The following is a 23,019-nucleotide window of genomic DNA, read 5'->3' as shown; positions in this document are numbered from 1 at the left end:
ACAGTTAAGACAAATTTAAGTGTAACACCATCAAGCGTAGGAAGCCTATATTTCTACATCCAGACAGGCTCCATTCATTTCCCAGCATGCATTCAGATTTTGAGCATTTTTGTTCTTTTGTTTGAATTTCACATCTGACAATCAAATCAAAGCATATTGCTCTAAGAAACCTGAGTCTCCCATGTTTTGTAAAAGTAATCAAAAAGTATTAAATATAATAATATTATTATATAATATTATTTTTTTGTTATTATTATAATAGTCACTTATGTTATAAGTGACTATTTTAAAGTTATTCAACTTACATATATTACTCATTACAGTTTAATAGAGTAACTAGTAATATGTAACCTATTACATTTATATATATATATATATATAATATTATACATTACAAAAGCAAATTTACAAACATTGGCTATAACAATAAGCTTGAATTTAACAGTCTGTCATGTTGATGTCATGTCTGTTCATTGTCACACTCTAGTCTACTTCCAGTAAACTAGAGGTCCATGACCTGTTCAACAGCACCTCAGGCTGCCTGACAGTAAGAGGAGAGCATGTCTCTACATGCTCTTCGGTCTTTGCACAAGACAGAACAATGACAGACAGACAACAATATGGACACAGTTTCCTAGACTGAAGGCACAGCTCAGTAATGGAAGTGAAGGAGAAGAGTTAATGTGTGCAGATGTTGCAATGCCCTCTTATGGCCAATAGGGGGCTGATGGGCTACTCAGGTTGAATAAATGAATGGGAGTCTTTGTAAATACAAGAGATAAAAGTGGGAAAATAAGAGAGCCAATAAATAATGTTAAATTAATATTTTTTTATTAGGGAATAGTGGGTGACCCTGATGGACTTAATTTTTAATTCCCATACAACTCAGATGCAAAACATCATTTTTTTAGTTTAGTAATTTAAAGTTGTTTAATGTGCTGCACTATTTCAAGTTCTTTATTTGCACAACAATTACAAGAAAAAGCCTCTGGCAATGAAAATGTTGGATCTCAGGCTCCCGGCAACAATGCTCATTAAATATGTATAAAAACAGAAAATCATCCATATATATAAGGAAAATGATAATCTAAGTCATAAACTAGTGGTTAATTGTAGGTCTACAATATAAACATAAAATATTAAATGAAGTAATATAAATGTCTGTAGGCAGTAAATGTAATGTAAACAGGATTGTAATAAATGTGTATTTATCTAAATCTTGGCAATAAATGTCAACAGTGTGCTGCCATAAAATAAAAAATGGTATAAAAATACTGCATAATCAGGAAGAGAAAGCTATCAGACTCTTATATTTTCACTGTTATTCCCAGCACCTTGCAGTAAAGCAATTGAAGCTTATCCGTGTGCTTCAGTGCTTCCTTTGGGTCACTTTATGTGAAATTGCCCAGAGACCTTTACTCAAACAAAGAGCTATGAAAAAAGTGGGTAAAATATGTGAAAGAGAAACAGAGGCCTGTCCCTCAACAACACAGATTCAAATCTGCACAAACCCGAGGTGTGAATATTGCTGAGCTTATTTCACTGTGAAGCTGCTCCTCCAGGCCGTGATAGGAATTAAGATTTCATTTTTCAAGCTTGTGAAAAGATTACAAATTAAACCAAAATGCTATGGAAAGATGTGCTATAATTAGAAACATGGCTACAACAGGCTCTCCTCTCTACAGAATCGAGGAAGGGATGTAGAGGAAGTACAGTGGCAGCAGAGAGGAAGGGAAAAACACTCTTGTCAGTGAGTCAATAGGAAGTGCTCCAGTCTCAGAGGGAAGGGGCTGAGTAGGTTAGTGTGGCTGGAGGTATGTCCTCTCATCCTGTCGAAGGCACTGTTATGACTCTGTGAATGATAGTAATCATTCATTTAGCTGGTTCAGCTGCAGTCATTCAGCATGAGAGACTGTAGCTGAGCCTGTGAAATATGTGTCTTATCTTATGTCCAGATTCCTTAAATATGTTTAGTTTATGTGCTGCTGTTGTTCTATTTTCCCATATAATGTGACAACATGGTTTAAGCCACCGCTGTTTTGCCTTTGCATGCTGGTATTGGATCGTATATAAATAATTGAAAGGAAAGATTGTTGATTGTTTTTTCCTATGCCAATATTAAGGAGATGTTGACTAACCATACTAATCATAATCTCTGCACTAGAGCACTAGAATCTGCACTAGAGCCAGACCAATGTGAGAATGATGCCAATACCGATTTTAGAGGGGGAAAATTCAACAATAACCGATATGGAGGCTGAATTTTTTTGTGCAGGAATGAAACCTAGAAATAGACCCTTTTTATTTGGTTTATGCACTGATTTTTCAACATGCTGCAATTGTACCCAGAGAGCTACTTTCTCAAACATAAAACTTTCATTTATTAAATAATATGTTTAATTGTTATGCATTATCAAAACAGCGAATAACATTGTCAGCCAAATCTATAAATGAGACTGAGAAAATAAAGAATGAATTGGAGAAAAAATAGCTTAATAAACATCAAATCAATCGAGAACACCATTTCTATCTCATACCTGGCAACATTTTCTGCATTATATATTGTGTTAAAACAGTTTTCTCAATGGCACATATCAGACAGCACATACACAGATACCAATATGCCTTTAATATCGGCAGTTAATATCTCACAACCATATTTGTCGGGCTCTAATCTGCACACTACTTTATGTTTAGAGATGTTTCTGGTGGAACTGTATGTCTATCCACTGTACTGTTAATCACAGCGGGGCTCAAGTGATGAGTAAATTTTAGATACTTAATTACAAACCAGTGTGCTGCCATGGATTTGACAACCAGCATCCCTGTTTGCCATATGCCCCCTCACCAAAACTCTACATAAAGTAGTTAATGTGATGGATATGATGTGGATTTTGATATTAAAGTTAAGATAATCTTGTCAAACAAAACACGATGCTGTGATATTGATGCACCAAGCCACACAGATTTTGAATAGGGAGACATTGGTATAGTTTAGATTTTTTTTAAAATGACGAAAAAAAAACAGTTTCATAACTGTTCATTCCCATAACTTTAACTGTATTGCTTGCAGGACGGTGTGCTGTGATGTAACTCTCCCCACCCCCTCCTCCTCCAGCTGCCCCCTGGCAATCTGATTGTCTATCTGTGATCTCGAGTAACCACAATTGGATGGCATGAAAATAAAAAACGATCGCCCCAACTCTAGCATTGCCATTCACTCATGTTGTTCCCTGAACCCGCCAGTGAACTGTGAGTGTAAATTTGTCTCCGACAGCACTTCTCTGGCTGACTCTCTGGCACAGCTACTTGCTGATGAAACCTTAATCTGATTAACTGTAGGATATTTACGGCTCTAAGTCCTGAGTTATCAAGGCTCATCTTGTTTTTGTTGCACACGTCTACTCACACGAAGAGATGATCAGAGAGGGAGAGAGATTTGAGGGGTTGAAGGCAGATTTTACTTTAACGCTCTTGTTGATGGTGGTGAAAGGAATGCCATGACACAGCCCCCTCCTCTGCTCTGGTGTCCTCAGCTCGAGGTAAAGAGCCAGATGCACAGATGCATTATCGCACTATTGAGATGGACTCTGTTGCTCTGTTGCCATTAGCCAAGGCTGCCCACAGAATGACTCTCTCCTCCTCCATCCTGATCCTCCTACATGTCATCTGCTGCATCTCTGGATTGTGTATCTCATTCCACTTCTCAACCCACAAACACACAACAAGACAAGTGTTGTGGTTTTTGTCTCCCTTTGTGGAGACTGTATCCATTTTGCTCTGCTGCAATGTAGGAAAATGTTAAAACGACAAAGACAGGAACAGTGTTGGTGCTTTATTATTTCCTGCAAAGGTATATTTCACAATGTTCTCCCTGTGTGTGAAGAGATGTCTCGAACAAACCAATTATTATTACTTTTCCAGTGCGGATTTCCTGGAGCCAAACTCTCTCAGTCAGCTGATTCACCCTAACGCCGGTTTACTCCCCACACTTAATTCTAGCCGGACTCATCTGTGTTTTCCGTTTCCACCTGCCCACAAATCACTCTCATACATCACTGGCCGACAAGGCGATGCACTCCACTGCACAGCAACTTCCCACTGCACACATATGGGCGAGGCAATAAGCAGAGGCAGGCACAGACGGAGAAAGGGCAGAGGGAGATGGATGAAGATTTTTATTTTTCCCTGGAATGATAAGTTGTGTCTGTCAGTAAATTACATATAAATGTACCAACTGTAGGCAGCTGGCTACTATTATTTTTGCACACTGTGATGTTTTGGTATTGGAACTTTATTTTTCACATGTAGATAAGGTTTTTGTACAATTCATTGTCCACTTCCAAGTAGAGTTATTTAACTTTCATTGCCAACAAATCATTGTGATAAGTGCAAATTACTAGAGGAAATTAAAAAGTGATGGTACTAAATTGACCATATTTTACTTATTGCATAAATTATCTCTGAGCCAATTCTATGGGGATGTAAAATGTGTTACTCATTAGTAGAGCCCGACTGATTTATCAGTCAGCTGATATTATTGGCCGATATTGGCGTATATATAACAGACATCAATATCTATGGGTATCTGTGTATATGCAGTCTGATATGCTGCAATATGAAAAAATATATTTTGCTTTTTTTGTAAGTGTACAATGCAGAAAATGATGCTTGGAGTGATTTAGAAATGGTCTTAGCTATTTTATTTTTATGTTTATCTAAATGGTCAGCAATTGACTGATGTAGGACATTGCATATATGATGTGTAAACGTTTACAATATTCTTTAATAATTTTATTTGTTTAGGAAAGCAGCCTTTTGTGTACATTCGCATCATATCAGTGTGCAATCCACAAAGAAATGAGTTTCATTCTGGCTCAAAAAGTCATGATATCAGCCACCAAATCAATAATCAGTAAATTGTACTCCTCTGAAATTAGCATCAGCCTCAAAAAATCCAATATCAGCCAGGCAGTGCTCATTAGTCCTCTACATGTGCAGTTTCTCCTCCATGGGATCATTTAACAAGGCAGGTACAGTAGTGTTCAATAGCAGTCCAATGTGACTTATCAGATTACTCCAGGTTTTTTGTATATTTTTTATTGCTACATGGCAAACAATGTACCAGTAGGTGCAGTAGATTCTCAGAAAATCAACCAGACCGTGCATTCATGATATGCATGCTCTTAAGGCTGTGCAATTGGGCAATTAGTTTAAAGGGGTGTGTTAAAAAAAATAGCAGTGTCTGCCATCAGGGCCGGAGTGGGGCCACTTTTCAGCCCGGGAATTTCAGGCCCAAGACCGGCCCACTTTTTCCATCTGAGCAAATAATGCATATTGGTTCATCATGGACTGTCATATACTGCTCTTTCTTACATTAAATAACTTTAATTCATATTGTATACTCTGTTATCTTCTCTACCTGTCCCTGTAGTCATGGCCTCCTCATTGCAAATTTCGGGCTCATCATTTTCAGCAGGAGACTGGCTTATCTGCTGCTCAGAAGCTACAAAGAAAAAATAATTTCACTGCATAGCCTACACAGATCAAGTTTGAGTTTTGTTATCAATATTTTCATAATATTTGCAAAGTCTATGAATAGCCATATATCAGGTGTTATAAAAAGGCTTATATTTTAATTCAATTCAAAATTTTGCTTGCGAATAGGTTGACAACGCTTCAACGATATTAACCACGTTACAACGTTAGCCGAACAGTTACGTTGCATTAAGCCTATGTCTCTCTTTACCAGTTGCCACTTGTGTTTGTCCTCTCGAAAATAAATCTGTAAGCCTGGCACATTTGGCAGCATCCTCCTCCAATGCCTTTCTTTTCTTCAACCTGGCTTTTTCAGCCCCTCCTGGCCTCTTCCTCCCATCCATCCTCCCCGACGTGTATCGTTGAGATAGGGCTGGCCCAGCTATCGGTAGCCTCCCTGAGAAAACTTTTTTGGAAAGACGGCTATGGACCCAACCAACTTTATTTGGGAGGGGAGAACTCCCTCGCATGGTACAACCCATGCTAAGGCTGCGGTGTCAGAATGCAAAACGTGTTCAGCATACTTTAAGAGAAGATGGACTAACGTGAAAAATGTCAAGCCCAAAAGTGAAGCGGCCCACCGGGAACTCTCCCGATTCTCCCGATTACCCACCCCGGGCCTGTCTGCCATTGACTTTACAAACACAAAACTATTTTTCCATTTCTCTTTAGGCCAGTTGATGTGTTCTTTGGCAAATTGTAACCTCTTCTGCACATGCCTTTTTTTTAACAGAGGAACTTTGCGGGGGATTCTTGTAAATAGATTAGCTTCACACAGACGTCTTCTAACTGTCACAGCACTTCCAGGTAACTCCAGACTGTCTTTGATCATCTTGGAGCTGATCATTGGCTGAGCCTTTGCCATTCTGGTTATTCTTCCATCCATTTTGATGGTTGTCTTACGTTTTCTGCCACGTGTCTCTGGTTTTGCTCTCCATTTTAAAGCACTGGACATCATTTTAGCTGAACAGCCTATCATTTTTGCACCTCTTTATAAGTTTTCCCCCCTCCAATCAACTTTTAAATCAAAGTACGCTGTTCTTCTGAACAATGTCTTGAACGACCCATTTTCCTCAGGCTTTCAAAGAGAAATGCATGTTCAACAAGTGCTGGCTTCATCCTTAAATAGGGGCCACCTGATTCACACCTGTTTTTTCACAAAATTGATGACCTCACTGATTGAATGCCACACTGCTATATTTTTGATCACCCCCCTTTCAACTAATTGGCCAATTGCAGAGCCTTAAGAGCGTGCTTATCACGAATGCTGGGTTTTGTTGGTTTTCTGAGAATCTACTGCACCTACTGGTACCTTGTTTGCCATGTAGCAATAAAAAATATACTAAAAACCTGGATTAATCTGGTTAGTCACATTGGACTGCTATTATTTTGAACACTACTGTATCTCATCTGAAGTACCTGCATTATTTACCTCTGTATCTGACCATCTTGTGAATCTAATTATAGCATTTCATTTTTAAAATTACTAAATAGGAGTCCTCAAGACCAATGCAGAGATGGTGCTTTTATATAAAACTTTGAGTATTTTTTCTTCTTTTTGTGAATCATGCTCAGTGAGCAAGGACGTGTGGGAAAAGAGGGATGTTTTGCCTGTACTGTTCCGCAATGCAAACCACATATTGACCAGTGGCTTGTAAAAAAAAAACAGAAAGAAAAAAAAGTTGAGTCATAACTTAAAAAAAGAAAACGTCTTTTTTTCCACTGTGGGCGGTGTAGGCACAGAGCGACCACATTGGATTTTACTGAGACACTTGCAACCCACTTCAAACTGTGGCAAAACCCAGGACTGCCAAATTCTTCTAATGTCAGTTTCTCCTTAATAGGTTTAGACCTTGTTGTAAGATTTCTTTGAAGAGACCCTGGGAACCTAAGGGACAGTAAACACTGAATAGTATGAGGACTGACAACAGCAACTCCTTGAGAGAGAAAAAAACATTTTACTGTAAAGTGAATGACAGTGTGTCCCTAAAATTGCTCCCTGAGATTCCCCTGAAGGACCCCTGGAGGTCTCTGGACACGGCTTTGAGAGCCACTACCGTAAATGACAGCAGCTACACACAGATTAGGAACACACACACACACACACACACACACACCCGCCTCCTCAGAAACGGCTCTCGCTTGGTCCATCAGTCGGTCAGTCTTTATCCTCCCTTGTGCTGGCGGTGCCGTGTGTGTTTTTGTGTGTGAAACCGGACTGGAGATCCTGGAGCTTTTAGGACGACGACGACAACGCTGATGAAAATGAAGCCAACACAGAGAGGGCTTGAAACACATGACCGCTATCGTCCCCAAATTGCCCGGAGTGGGGTTTGTGTTTTCTGCGCGGATCCGTAACAACTTCTGGGGTTAATAAACGGCAGCTATTCTCGGTGGATATTTCATTTTGCCTATAAATGGAGGTGCCTCCAGGGGAAAATCTGAGTTAAGGTATTTCACGGGCTGTGTGGGACGTTTAACGGACCTTGGTGTTGCGTAAAGAGGCGCCCGTGCTGCCAGTTTTGGAGAGTTGGGAAGCGGAGTGCTCCTCTTCGGATAGGATGAACAACTCAAAGAATCAAAGGGTAAGGTTTGTTGTTTTGTTTTTGAAAAGATTGAGATGACTTTAAGCCTCAGATGGAATGGAAACTGTCAGTCAGCTGTTATACACGTCACACCTCGGGTTAAATCGTCACCGTCAGATCACGCTACATATAACCCGAGGAGATCTGGAGATACTCATTGGATCTACTATTGATTGAAGCATGTCTGCTCTGATAACGTGTTGTTTACTGTTTGGAGAGACGCAACGTCAATGTTTATATTTTAAAGTTCATCTCGCATTGCTGTGTTCCTGATTGAACCTTATTAACGCTGTTTGGAATCAACGAAGTATTTCGATGAATCTGGCTTATGGTTAATTCAAACAGCCCGGTTTTATAAATACAATATTAACTTTTAGAATTGTTTCGCACTGCTCTTTACTGCCCACTGTTTGTTTCCTATGTGGAGGAAAATTGTGGGAATAATAGACCAACCCGTTATAAAATATGAATTTACCGGAGGAAATTGTTAAGTTGGTGTATAAGATGAAAGCCGAATTGAAGAGTTGTACCTGAGATTTTGTGAAAGCTTTGATTTAACGTTCTGCATGTCAATGACTTATACTAATAATGACGATTATGTTAAAATGCAAATATTTGTAAGGGGGTCTGGTTTACGATAAATCCCCAATTGAGGTGAGTCCAAAACTGGTAGCCTAGGTGTGCCTTTTTACATCAGAGGACAGGCATAACTACATTAATTGCATTCCCTGTCGGCATAATGACCCAATTTAATGATGGCAGCTATTGATTTTTCTTGTTTGTTTGTCACCTTAAATCACTCACTCTCTCTGGCTCTGTGTGCTCTGCCTATGGGTCACTGGGCATGGTTACATTTGTTGGGACTTAGTTACCCTCAAGTTGATGTTGCCTGAGAAGCTGGCAGATATGTCACTGCAGTCAGAGTTGGACCAACGTGCTAACTTTGGGATATTACTGCAGTAATGACTTACATCTCCCAGTCATCAGCCTTTCCCCTCTCTTGTGAATAAGTCTTTCCTAAACGGGTCAAATTGGCAGCACAAAAATATCCTCAACACTGGCTCATGAAAGACCTTTACATGTGAGAATATTGTGCTTTTCATTGCTTTTTCCCCCACAGCAATAAAATCATAAAAGTCCATGCTTTAGAAATAAAGTAGTTGGCTTGTAGGATGCCAGTCCACATAGCAGAGACATATCTATTATCATGCATTCATATCTCTATTTCAAGAGGCAGTTAGCCTTGCTTTTCATTTAAACACATGTATGCTGAACCAAAGAAAGGAAAGGACAGAAAGAAAGGACAGCTACTAAAAAATGTTTTTCTCCACATACTAAACCCTTAAGAGCAGTGGCTAGATGTCCTGAGTATGTGTGACAGGCAGTCAGTTTGGTAGTTTGAGCACATTTGAGCAGCAAACTGCAGCCTGTGACCACTTCCTATAATCAACTTTTCTATTGCCACTGAAACTCTATCCATAACCAAACTAATGGCTGCATCTCTGTCTGTTGATTGCCTTCATTTTACTTAATGACGAGCTGCTTCCTGATGCGAGAGAGAGTTTAGATTTTACTCTCATGTTGATTTAAAAGGTCACCTGCATCAACATCAGTCAGAGATTGAATGAGTAGGACAGATGTGATCTTTTCATTCCTGGAATACAGCCTCCAATTCTGTGTGGTACATGGAGAGCTCCAAGTGTGTGTGTGTGTGTGTGTGTGTGTGTGTGCGTGTGTTTTCATTTTGTCCTTACTCGTGTTACACAGCCATCGCTGATCATTAGTTGTGAAAAGGTCACTGATGTGCCACAAATCCTCCTCAGTGTGGCTACAGAGCATCCTCAATATATACAGTCTCCCTGATTCTTCTTCATGCATCTTTCACTGCATTCATCACATGCTGCAGATAAACTGCTCCTGTTTCTGTTAAATGCATTTCTTCTTGTGCTTTTCATTGCGTTTGCAATTATGCAAGCGGGGGAAGAAAAGTCAGCATCCTGTGTCAGTTCACCCGCCATGGAATCCTTCGGCCTGTGTCTTGCAATCAATAACCACTTACTGCAGAGAAGCTTCCTGCAGTCAAGTCTCAGTCCGTCCACACAGCTTTCTGTCTCTCTCCCCTTTCTCCACCTATCTATCTGGATAGGTATCTCAAGTGTCTCCTCTTGATTATATCTGTCTGTCTCTCTCCTCCTCTTCCCTCCCCAGCCTTCATTCACCTCTGCAGTCACGTGTGTTTTCTCTCGCTGCCTCTCTCTGCCCCTGCTCTGTGCTGCAGTAGAGGTCATTCTGTTTTCTCTGCTGATATTGTCCATTGCTTTTTCCCAGAAGGCAGCTACAGGGACTGAGATAGGTAGGACTTCCTCTGCCTTAGAAACACAGGGGGAACTGGAACCCATTACTCTCTGTACTGCACAGCATGACAGCAGCTGTGGAGGAAGAGGGGGGTGATTTGGACTTTGTTTTGTGTGTGTGGGTCTCCTTGAGCCAGTTGTCTTTGGACTAGTGTGAAAAATGAGCCACTTACACCTTGCTCGGCCACAATATTGCCTCACCGCCCACCCAATTATAGATCTTTTAACTCACACTTATTCATACAAACTCTACCGCGCTCTCTCTCTGGGGGTTCTTACTTTTTCAGAGGCTCTTGCCAGCTTTAGTGCTCCTCTCCCACTTTCGGTTTGTAGCTTCTTGACTCGAATACACACTTAACAGAGCCAGCTTCAAACCCGCGCCGAAATTGCATGGCAGAGCTCTCTTAGTGATGTTCTGTCCTATTTTTCTTCTCTTTTTTAAAAGCAAGTGCTGTGGCGGGCAGAGTTCTTGATGGGTTTGTATGGACACGACTGCTGTAAAACGGAGAGGAGAACGTCGGGCGATAGGGTTGATGCAGCGGGACATATCTATGTAATCATGCATGGGGCAGCATGTATTTATATTCAGCAACAGACTGATGGTGCGGCCTCATGATGCTGATTCAGTGAATGAGAGAAGGAGTGATCGACAAGCGAAGCACAGGCAAATCAACAGACAGACAGACAATTAGAGAGGAGTGATGACCTGGCGATGCAGAGGAAGATGGGAAGGGATTGATGGTCATGGAGGAGAGCATTCTGTCGCATAGACGGATAATCAGACAAGCAACTAATGCAGAGCTGCTGGCAGCGGATCACAATCAGACCGGTCCACGTCTATCTGTCATGTCTATCCCAGGAAGCAGATGCTGAGCTGTCAGTCATTTGTTTGGCAGTTTTTCTAATACCTGCTACCTGTTACGTGTGTGTGTGTGTGTGTCTGTGTGTGTGTGTGGGTGTGGTGTGGTGTGTGTGTTTTCCTTCATTTTAGACTGCAGCCGCACTGCCAGTCCATGATTAGGTTATGTTTGTTTAGCGGAATTGCTCTTGTATTGCTGATATGAGGAAAGCCACAAAATTTGTGCACAGACGCACACACATACAGACACATACTAGATCTGTTTATTTCTAACATAACAGAGAATCCATAATATAGGCAACCCTCTTTGCTGCTCTCATGGCCCTCTGATAAAATTCTGGCATGGCCGTATAGAATCGATAATTATGATATCAAAGACACAGCTTTACACTCCTTCACACACACATCATGCTGCTCACATGACACCGCACTGTGGGTTGGGGTTAAATGCTGCAGACAGAGAGGATTGTGTGTGAAGCATGTGTGTGACAGAGGACACAAAATATGTCATGGATTTGCTTAGCAAGAGAATGTGAAAGGGGCGCGGTGCACAGTCGACGCTTGATTCCCGAATGGTTCGCTGCTGTTAACAATGAAACACATTTAATTGTGTTTATTTATCTCTGTGTGCATGCATGTGTGTGCTGACTGACTGAAGTAAAGCCTCAATAAATCCCACCATACTGAGCAGCCAGTGACTGTCAGACCTCCATCCTGCATTTGTTCCACACTGGAAAAACTTGACCGACACAGGCCAGTTCGGATAATTTTAGACCAACATGGCCAATAGAAACGCTGTGCGATATGATAATATATATTGTCAAAATGCTATAAATTTGTTTGCATGCAAATTGTTTGTATTTCAATGCGAAAAACAATCAGCCCAAATGCATTATGGGAATACCTTCATCATTTGGATGATGCTTTTCAAATGGGAGAGAACCATAACGGCACTGTTTAAGTATGGAATAGACTTTACCATGTAATTATTTCATATTAACTTTTTATTCATTGAATTACCAGGAAATAAACTCTATTGTGACATGTATTGTTATCAAGATATGATATGATTTGGGCCATTTTGCCCAGCCTTAACTGATATTTTTAAATCAAACTTATCTTGTTGAAATTGTAATTTTCAGTTCATCTGCAGAAACTAATATTTCCTTTTTGATTTATTTCCATGAAACATTGTTTTAGTGCACTCTGGTGAATATCAATCAAATATTGCTGGGTGGTTTCGATAAGACATCTATGTATTTTTTATTTTCCTTCCTCAGTCACATGGTGTTGGTTTATTCATTTTAAGAATGACTTTGATCTGTTTTTGCAAATGAGCTCTTCTTAATTTGCCCTAGTTATTTTTTATTTCTGAGTTAAAAAGAAAATTTAAAACGGCATCTAAACCTACATAGGACAGTGAACCCCCCTCTCCTTTCAAACCAAGACCCATACGAACATAATTTAAATGATTAATATAAACTACAAAACAAAGAAAATTACATTTCACTGCAGCTGTTACCCCCTGCTGTGTTTATGGTGAAACTGCCATCACTATTAGTTCCAGACTGCAGAGGCGAACGTCCAATAATCCAGTATTCATTAAAAGAACATCATTGTTCCAATTTATCAATTTCACTTTGATTAAAACATGCTTCAGTATTGGCTATGTAAATGGCGTAAATGTGCGTTATTTGCACGGTTTATCTTCCCTGTGTAGATAAATGCTTTGTACTTATTCCCTCACAGCAAAGACAGAAGCAGGAAAGACAAATGAGATTCACTTTAAATTGTAGTGTGTGAGACCCAGACCGGCTCTGTTCATGTCGGCCTCCTTATGGTATTTACATGTGAGCAGATAGAAGCTGTGCATTGTTCTGTCGTCGCTGAATAAATATGTTGAACTCGTGTCTGTTTGTGCAGCATCGTGTGTAGATAAGTGCTGGAGTAAATGAGTGTGTAGAAGTTTTTACGCTAGTGTGTGTATATGTGTGTGTAAATGTGGATCCCCAATCTGTTCAAGTTGTTCTGGAGGGCAGAGATAAGAACCACACACACACACACACACACACACATTTTCTGCAATTAATTATATTCCCTTTCTTGTTTTTTTCGCTTCTCAATCTCAGTTGCGGTTGCCCTGTCGCTTTTCCCCATAGCTCATTTTCTCACTGTCTTGTACTCACATTTGCATGCATGCACAATACACACACACACACACACACACACACACACACACAGAAGATGCCATGGGTTAATGTGTACCATTAGTAACCAGAGCAGGCTGTAAGTGCTGTAAAGTGCCAGTAGGGTGGAACCAAAGTGACAGATTCAGGGACTGTGGGTGAATCTCACCTTACACATGTTCCTTGTGACATTAATATGACTGTCGTTAATCAAGGCAGGAAAACAAATACTACTTTTATTATCCCATGATAGAAATATTCCTCAGGTCTTAATTCATGGCAGCCATTAATAAATGGCATACCGCAAGGCTGTAAAGCTGTCTTTCACAGTGTGCTTTCCTACAGTTGTTTTGAGTCTTTATTTTTTCTGGACACCTTCAACTCTGTTGCAAATGAGGCTAGAAATACTGTAATTTGAAATCATGAAACTGTTCACATTTGTTAAAAAAGCAGCTCTCATCAGCACATGAGGTAGAATCACCCACATGCATGCACACACATACGCATACGCACCCTCCAGCAGTGCCTCATCTGTCCCTTTCTTGGTGGTTTTGTCCTGAGGGCAGAGGGCTGAGGGTCAGCTCAGTCATATCTGGCTTTCCTTTAAATCAGCTCAGAAGTCCTGCAGCTTCATGAATATTATAATGAATCGCATTCTCTCTTTGGTCGATAGTGATTCAAGGACACACGTGCACAGATACACACACAGCTTCACCATAAGAGTGTACACTGCCTTGATATTGTGTGTCTTTGCCTCTCTGTCTTGTGTCTCATGACGGACGAAAGCCTCACCTCCCCTCCAACGGATCTCACGTGGGTGGAGCACATGTGATTATATATACACATGTGGTCATATAATCTAAATAAGGCAACAGTAGCAATAGTGATGAATAATAGAGGGTGATAAAAGCAGCTTCAACTACAGAGCTCTTGGCTAGAAATAGGGCTCAGAGAGAGCCCACTGAATAAAAGAGAGAGACAGACAGAGAAAATTGCTACATTTACATGGATTGCAATATCCCAGTATTGATTGAGATAATAGACTCTGTAAACAACACTGTCTGATTGCTTTTACCTCTGTAAGGCCCAAGTTATAATAAGCATAATTGAATTGTAGAGAGAGTACAAGTAGAGTAGTGGACACAAACACTATAAATATAGGACCATTTGTGTACTTCCAAGGTACAGATACCTTTCTAATGATGATGCCAGTCAATTTGATTTTGGCATGGCAAGCTGGATACATCTGGATGCATAAAAGCAAAATTATATAGTAATGGAAATACTGTTAAAGGGGTGGTTAGGATTTATTGAAGTGGGGTTGCATGAGGTACTGATGCATAACCAGTGTATAGTGCCTACAATAGAAGTGAAGTGGCTTGTTAGCCCCTAGTTTGGAGAAGCAGGCAGGAGTACCGGCACGAAAGCTGAACTAAGTACAGCTAAGGACAAGGGGAACAACAAAATGTAATCAGTTTAAGTGTTTGCTATATTTGTATTGTTTTCATGGCTTTCTATGCCGTCAGAGCCATTTTAAAGTTGATGTGGAGAGGAACTAGAGGCGTTCTTTATGCTTTTGTCAAAGCCACCAGACTCCTTTGACAATAGCAATAATTTTACTTTGCAGAATACAGGAGTTGCTGGAATACCACCCTTGATCAGTTATTGTGTTTTGGTTATTTTGTGACTTAAAGAGTTTGTTCCGTTTCACCAAGTCACACAAAAACACAAACAAACTAAATGATCGAGGCAGTGGTACACCAGCACCCTTCTGTATTCTGAAAGGTAAAATTGTATTGTAATACTGTTTTTGCCAATGGAGTGGTGGCTTTGATTAGAACATCAACCGGCTCAGTTTCTCATCAACTTAATCACGGACCAAACAACCAACCTAAAAATATCTTAAAACCATGTGGTTAGCAGAGGGTTTAGATGTGTAAGATTGTTTATGACAGTTTCATTTTATGACATGACAGTCATATGTTTGGAATTTATAAAAGCTCTGTTTTCCCATCCATGCTGCACTACAAGACAAGTGTTTTGAAATGTGAATATGATAGAACTGAAAAGAATATTGCACTTCCATATTTATCCGCATCAATATGGTCTTAGCCCCACATGCTTTGAACTTATCTGCACCTCTCCGTGTGTGTCTGTAGAATATCAAAAAGAGCGGAGGTAAAAGACAACAGGGGAGGACAATTTGGCAGGCTTAAATGCTAGTTAGGCCGGCTGAGCTAATTAGCACCGATTTCCTCATCCTGATTCAGACGTGGAGGAAAGCCTCGGATTACTGAGACGAGCGTTTTGTGAGTGCCACTGAAATTGTGTCAGACTGTTGAAACATCAGCGGGAGGAGTGGGGAGTGAGTAGAGCGCTTATTTGCAAAAGTCAACTAATGAGAGCTTTACAAATGTGTTACAGTGTGTTGCACAGCAAGTGTTACGATGGGCACGTGGTAGTGAGATAACTAGCCACCCCTCACCCCTCTGAGGATGAAAGGGAGCTTAATTGTACGGGACCCAGCAGGGATATTTCTCTCTATTGGGGAAACTGCGGCACTGTGACCTCTTGCCCTCTAAACCCTTCCTTTGTCCCTCTTGCTGTTCCTCATCTGCCATTTGTCTGTCTCTGTCTTCCCACTCCGAAGAGTGTGGTTTGTCAAAATGAAGTGTTTGTTTTGTAGAGGTTCATGTTGATTCTGTTTTTCCTTTGTTTGCAGCATGGGGATTGTTGACTCTAATGCCAACAGTATTTTCCAAATTAATTTGGGATTTTTGCAAAGCAGTTGGTGGAAGCAAACACTAGTGTACTCATTGCCTCTCAGGGTTTCTCATTTATTAAGGCTGCACATCTATCATTTTCTTATCATTATTAGATATTTCTACTCTGAAATGTCTTATATCTGATCTTTATATATTGTACGTAATCTTGTAATTGTGATATATAACAATGTTATCGCATATTTTCCTCATATCGTGCAGCTCTATCATTATCAAGGCAGTATAGCAGCACTTGCAAGTTGCACGTAAACCTTGAAGCGAAGCTGTTGGCCAGTCACAGGGAAAGATGTGAACATGACTGCAAACATTTGGGCTGGACACATGGCGAAGATCGGATCCACAGCCTGTCATGTCCTATTCCTCCTCTCACCTCTCCTCTTCCCCCACGTTTACCCGAGGTGTGAGGTAACATGTCACACTGAGAGCTGTCAGTCACCATGACACTTGTGCACGAATTGAGGTTGCTACAGAGTCCAGCTAGTTCTTTTTTTTGTAAGAGAAAGTGTCACATACTCGGCCCAGCCCCTCACAGCCATATCGGCGTAAGCGATAAGTGACACAGCCAACATCCGTTCACAGACTAACACTTCTCTTCAAACAGTAATTTGAAGTGTTAGAGAAAGAACAGGCTGTAACGACATGTGAAAAATTCCAGCACAGAGTAGATTAGAATGTCACATCAGTGCCTTTTTGCTTCATGTGTATCTTTTAATGTGATTAAATCCCCTTTACTCCATCTCCCCACTTAGGGATGCACTAGCAGAGTGCTCTCATTGAGAGAGATCACAGCAGTCTTTGATCAGGGGCTTAGAAAGACCTGCTTCACACCAGTTTCTTTCCTAAACTCTCCCTTCCTTTCTGAGTATGGGCTATGGGCTTACAGGAAAAGCTGGCTAATCAGTTAATAATACAGTATCAACTTGTATAATAGTCAGTGGCTGTGTTCCAGGCCTGCAGTGCACTACACTGACTGCCAGTAAAGTTCACTGGTGAGGTTACAGTATTTCTCTGTGAGTGCATGGTGCGTGTGCGTGCGTGCGTGCGTGCGGGCGTGCGTGCGTGCGTGCGTGCGTGTGTGTGTGTGTGTGTGTGTGTGTGTGTGTGTGTGTGTGTGTGTGTGTGTGTGTATGTATGTGTTTCTTAATTCATTAATTGCCTCTTGCAATCCCCAGACAGTCCAGTCTGCCAATTACTCTCATTAGGGTTTCTCCATTACTGTTTGACTGGAAACGGAAGCTGTTTGTAGACAACTTTTGTCCCCACTTTGTCTCCTTTCTCATCAGAAGCCATGGATTGTGTTTTTTCCATGTTAGAGCTATGTAACATGCAATACTATGCCAGAACTGCTCAAGAATACAATTATTACCATCACACGATTTAAACCGACTGTTTTTTCACCAGCCTTTCATGTCTGTTTGGATCCTGTAACATGTTGTGTTGTACTTCTTTTAGATTTGCGTCAGAGAGGATTTACAATCCAGTTTATTATATCAGAACATTATTTTGAATGCAGCCCAGTTTGTTTCCCTTGGCTCTCTTAGAGGTGAGATGGAAGAGGAACAGGAGGGGGTCCTGCTGTTATTAGTGTTTCTGTGCTGTTGTTACTCATAATAAACTACCTTCAGGTTGAATGTATACCTTTTTTCCCATCCCTCAGTTATTTATGAGTCTGCTCTGGAGCCTGTACGCAGCGTTTCATAAATCTATACTCTCCAGGCCTGTTAGTTATACGCTGAGAGACCACACACAGTCTTACAGTAGATATATACGAACACACACTTCCTGTTATTATCACATATACATTGCCTTGGAATGATTCTGCAGTTTGCTGTGCCTGCCTGCTGCTTCTCCCAGCTCCCCCTCTGCTACTATATGATAATGCAGACCTGGTGTATTAGGCTGAGTATGCACAGTAGTGTAAGAGCCATCAAGCTTTAGTGTGCCTATAAATTGCTGAAGTGATCACTGCTTGGCAGACTCTAAGCTCCCTGTGCTCTCTCGTAGCTCTAAACAATTTGTTTTATAGCTTGAAATTCACTCCTCTGTTGCTCTCTTTAGGGCCGGCAGCCAAAAAAACGACTGCACTTGCGCGTATAAAGTGCACATGCGGAGCAACTGTGCGCAGATTCACTTTCATGCACTTGTCTGCATACTCATGTGTTCCGCCACCTCTTGCATGTACGCAAAACATGATTTAGGATGCAGACACATGAATAATATTTCTCTCTTTAGCACTTTCTGCTCTGACTCCGCCCCCTGAGTGTGCTGGGACCCAGCTGCATTGAAACACACTGCCTTTGTGTGAGAACAGCTGGCTGCAAAGTCATTTGGACACACGCTCGCACACACAAGCATATGTGGACAAACACAAATGGTTTTCCATGCAAGTGGAGCTGGAACAGTCTCTATTGTCAGCGAATAATTGAATGCATAAGCTGTCAGGAGGGGGGAGAGTTCAGTGTTCAGCTATAAGGGCGAGCTGGTCCACTGTTGAAACTCTATAGCAACCACCTCAATAATGACATCAGCATGTTGGCACCTAGACCGGGTTACACAGATGCATTTTGCCATATGAGAGGGCCCTGGGAGTGTGTGTGTGTTAAGTGTGTCCTGGCACTGAACAGACTTGGACCGCTTTGTAGCCAGTCTAGCTGTCGTAAAAGGCGAACGCAAACACCCCACCCGGTTACTGTTTTCCTCCCGCCACCCTCCCTCCTCTCCGTCTTCCATGATCAGTACCAAACCAGTTCCTTTCACTGTTGTCGTGCCCAAGCTTCCCAGCAGCAGCTGGAGTCTGAGACACTGCAGGGATGTTGTTTGGTGAATTGGATCATTGTTTTTGAGTGGTTTGGTTTGGGATTGTTGTCTGTTTTCTGTTTCCTCAAAATCTCCAGGCTATGTCTGGATGTGTACATACTGAGCTTTATGTGTGCTTTGTTGTGTGTCTGTGGGCCTGAGTGTGATGCTGACGGTTGGTCAGTCTCCTCCCTCATTCTTCCCGCTCTCCCTCTACTCTACTTATGTCTTCATTCTCGCTTTTCATTTTCTCTCATCCTCTAACCCTCTCTCAGCTAATTTGCCATCGATTTTTTTTACCCCCTCTCTCTTTTCATTTCTTGCTCTCTGAACTGCTCTCTTCATCCTTAACTGCAGCCGTGCTCTGGGTGTGAGAGGGGGAAGAAGGGGAAGAGGGTGAGCATGAGGGAAAGTAGCGGAAGAGGGTGGAGAGGAAGGCGAGGCACATAGTTGTGGCTGGCTAATTGAAAGCCAGCAGTTTGGTCCGTGAAGTCCCGACGTATGGGAGTGGTCAGGAATTTGCAGTTCTTGGTGATGTTTGTGTATGTGAAATAGAGACAGGAGACGTTTATGTCAATCTTAATGGCTGTGGCAATGACGATTGACAGATTGTGCATGTTTGTGTGACTGTGTGAGGTTCTGCTTTTTGGTTTTTGTGTATGTAAGTAAGTGAGAGACTTTTGGCTTTTTGTCTGAAGCCTTGTTGTTGTTGTTGCTATTCTCGTCATTTACTGTCAACCTTTCAATCCTCCTCTTTCTCTCTCTGTCCAACCATCTTTTGTTTTGAGCCCGTCAGCTGCAGAAAACAACCTCAGAGTCACCTCATAGGAAAAGGTGACACTGTTTTAAAGTGCAAGCTGGAGGATGCAGAAGGACTGCCTCTACTGATATAGAAATTGATGGCAAATGACTGTTGCATACATGCAAATGTTTCAAATGTGCAGCATGCTTTGTGCATATGATAGAGCTACAGTATTACCCAAGACTCGTCATCTGAAGTAGTATAATCTAACAAGACTAAGACTCTTCAGCCATGTTAGTGGCTCGGCACTCTGTGAGACGGCAGCAGTGTTTTTTACTAAATGATTCATCAGCAGGCTGTAGCAGAGTGTATAGAAGTTTATGAGAGGATTACCATAGTTCTCCTCATGAGTTTATGGTCTCATTCACAAATTTCAAGTCTTCTTAAGTATTGTGCATTTTGTAAATTATGCTCTCAAAATAGATGATAGAGCAGGGTATTAATGCTACCATGACACACTGTTTTGTAAACCTTTAAGCTCTAGCATTAGTTGATAAGTTAACTTCTTGTCCAAATATGGTCACTTCTGTTCCCAAATAACAAAGAATGCTACAGCCAAAATGTCAAATTTGAGGCTTAAAAATAGTGGTTGTGATTCGTCTTAAAGGGGAACATGAATAGCTGCCATCTGTTAAGCCGAGCTAAATGGCTTAAAATATGCCAGTGAAAATATGCTTCCTATTTTCACATGTAGAATTAGTTAGAGCATTTTACAAATGAAACACGATTACGATTACGTAATAAGTCCTCCTCCCCTCTGTGAATGTACTTCCCAAGTAGTTTGGATTAATATGGTTCTACTGTACAAAGGAAGCCGTGTGTGTTCCTTGTTGTGTTTAATACTAATACTGCTTCATCCATGGGGTTAGGTTCCTGCGTGTTAAACCTAACCCCTTGGACTAACCCCATGCTGTAACTGCAGCCGTCTGGTCTGCTCAGGGATGGAGGTCAGAGGTCAGGGGTCAGTGATCTGAACAGGAAAGCCTACTCATGCAGAACAACACATCGTAAACAAACCATTACACACCATCTGCAGCGGCATCAAATCCCCAAACCAGCATGTGTGTGTTTGTGTAGGTGTGTGTGTTAGTGTCACTGAGATCACACCCACAGACACACAAGTGAGGATCAACACACACAGCCAGACGGGGACAGAGAGGTGAGAGAGGAACTGACCATCTGGTATCTACTCAGGCATCAAATGACCTGCTGAAAGGTTGCGTTGGCATTATGCATCATATACAGTGATGGTGTCAAAGTATATTGCTGTTTGAAGCAAATAGTGCTACTGTTCTATTTTTTTGTTGCTGTATATTATCTCTTCCATTCATTTGAACAGTGTTTTTACTAGGGATGGGAATAATTAATCGATGATCGGTTAATGGTCGTTAAGAATTTGATCGATCACATGGAATTTTTAATCGATCTGTGTATTTTTTTATTTTATCTATGACTGTGTATCAGTACTCACTGAACTGAAACATGTGTGAATAAGCCAATGAGCTGAAAATAAAGCTACAGTTTGCAAACTGAAAGTTGTAATAACAATTATAAAACACAGAGAAATACACAAGTATTATTTTGAACAAAACTAGCTTACTGTATCAAACCTTGCTAGCATGAATTACTGAGTTTAATTTTATCCAAAACTTATTTAAACACAAAACACAAAGCAAGATTACTGTGAAAAGTAACCTCATTGGGGGCTAAAACATTAAACTCCTTGTTATCTTTACAGAATAATCTCAGTTGATTTAGTTTTATGATTGACAGGATAAAAGCATCTGCTATCAAAACTTTTGCATAGTACTGTATATTTATCTTTTATTTTGCCCACATATGCATGCAGCGATCGTTTACTGATCGTTTACATTATAGATAATCGAGATGGCAGGTTTCCTCCAAACGCCAATCATCTTATGATTGAGTTAAAAACTTCCCAAGAACAATAATAGTTTGAGTATGGGGTGACTGTCCTGTTACAGTAAAGCAGTTAACGCTGTCATAACTCCTTCTCAAAGTTAATTGCCAGCAAGTAATTAAGAAGTTTTCTGTCTTCAGCCATTAGTGCAACTGTCAGGTTTTGGAGGGTCTATTTTTTTTCTTCTCCGAAAAAGACACTATCTCTCCCAATTATTTCCACGCCTGCTCATTTACAGAGCGCTATGCTTCGTTACCTCTGCAGCAGATTCGCTCATATCAAACCCACCACCTCTCTTTTTGTTGCCAAATCTCTGTCTCTTCATTTTCTGATTGCCAACACTTTCATGGTTGTCTTCTCTTGTAAAAGTCCAGCACCTTGATCTACCTCCCTTTTGCTTGTCATCCTCACCATCCCTCCCTCCTCATCCCCTCACCCTACACTGTGCTTGTCTCTTAACATTTAGTGCTTTCTCTTTCTTTTCTCCCACTTGCAGTTCCCGTTCTCTTTTTTTCCCCTCTCACCTGCCTCTCACACTCCACCCAGACCTTTCACCACGTCAAGGCACATCTCTCTCCGCTATTTTCCTCAAGCCCCCCTCAAGTTGTTTTCTTTGACAGCATCGCCTCCCCCCTGTGTCGCTGCTTGATACCCAACATAAACTGCATCCCTGTCGCCTATCCACCCTTCCTTCACCGTCTATCTGGCTGCTGTCCACGCTGCCACCATCACAGGCAGGCAGCTTCTCTCTCAATGCCCACTGGTCTAACACCTGCCACTCTGAAGACACTGTGTGAGGGAATCACTGTGACTGTGAGGTGGTATTTATGTGTCCCTGTGAGCATTTGTGAAAGATTATAAAAAGAATATGAGTTTATCCTTTTCTCTAAACACTTGCTGCTTGTTGCTTGTGTGTAAGCCTGTGTGGTATGGTGTGTTCATGTATGTGTTGTACTCTGTTAGCCTGACATAAAGCCAGACATGTGGATTAGAGTTAGATCTAGGCTGCTCGTCTTCTATTCTGAGATCCCCCACAAGGAGAAGCCTGTTAATTTAGCTGCTATAAATACTGGACCTCCTACTAGCAGGTCACTCTAAGACCCGCTGCATGAAACTGGACTGTGTTGACAGCTCCTTTACTCTGTGTGTGTGTGTGTGTGTGTGTGTGTGTGTGTGTGTGTGTGTGTGTGTGTGT

At 41.2% G+C, this 23,019-nt stretch overlaps 1 protein-coding gene across 8 annotated transcripts in view; it reads left to right on the top strand.

Moving 5' to 3' along the window:
- The window catches only part of rtkna (rhotekin a), a 71,589-nt gene that overhangs the window by 31,887 nt on the left and 16,683 nt on the right, over positions 1–23,019 (top strand). Inside the window, exon 1 of one of the 8 annotated variants that reach the window (XM_059337101.1) lies at positions 7,661–8,123. The exons of the other annotated variants lie outside the window; for them this stretch is intronic. Coding sequence (XP_059193084.1) covers positions 8,100–8,123 — 24 coding nt within the window. The 5' untranslated portion in view covers positions 7,661–8,099. Of the gene's footprint in view, positions 1–7,660; positions 8,124–23,019 lie in introns of those variants that run through there. 8 annotated transcript variants of the gene reach the window in all.

Source organism: Centropristis striata, chromosome 7 (genome assembly GCF_030273125.1).
Source record: "Centropristis striata isolate RG_2023a ecotype Rhode Island chromosome 7, C.striata_1.0, whole genome shotgun sequence".
NCBI classification, from domain to species: Eukaryota; Metazoa; Chordata; class Actinopteri; order Perciformes; family Serranidae; genus Centropristis; species Centropristis striata.
This window is presented reverse-complemented; position numbering and strand designations above follow the sequence as displayed.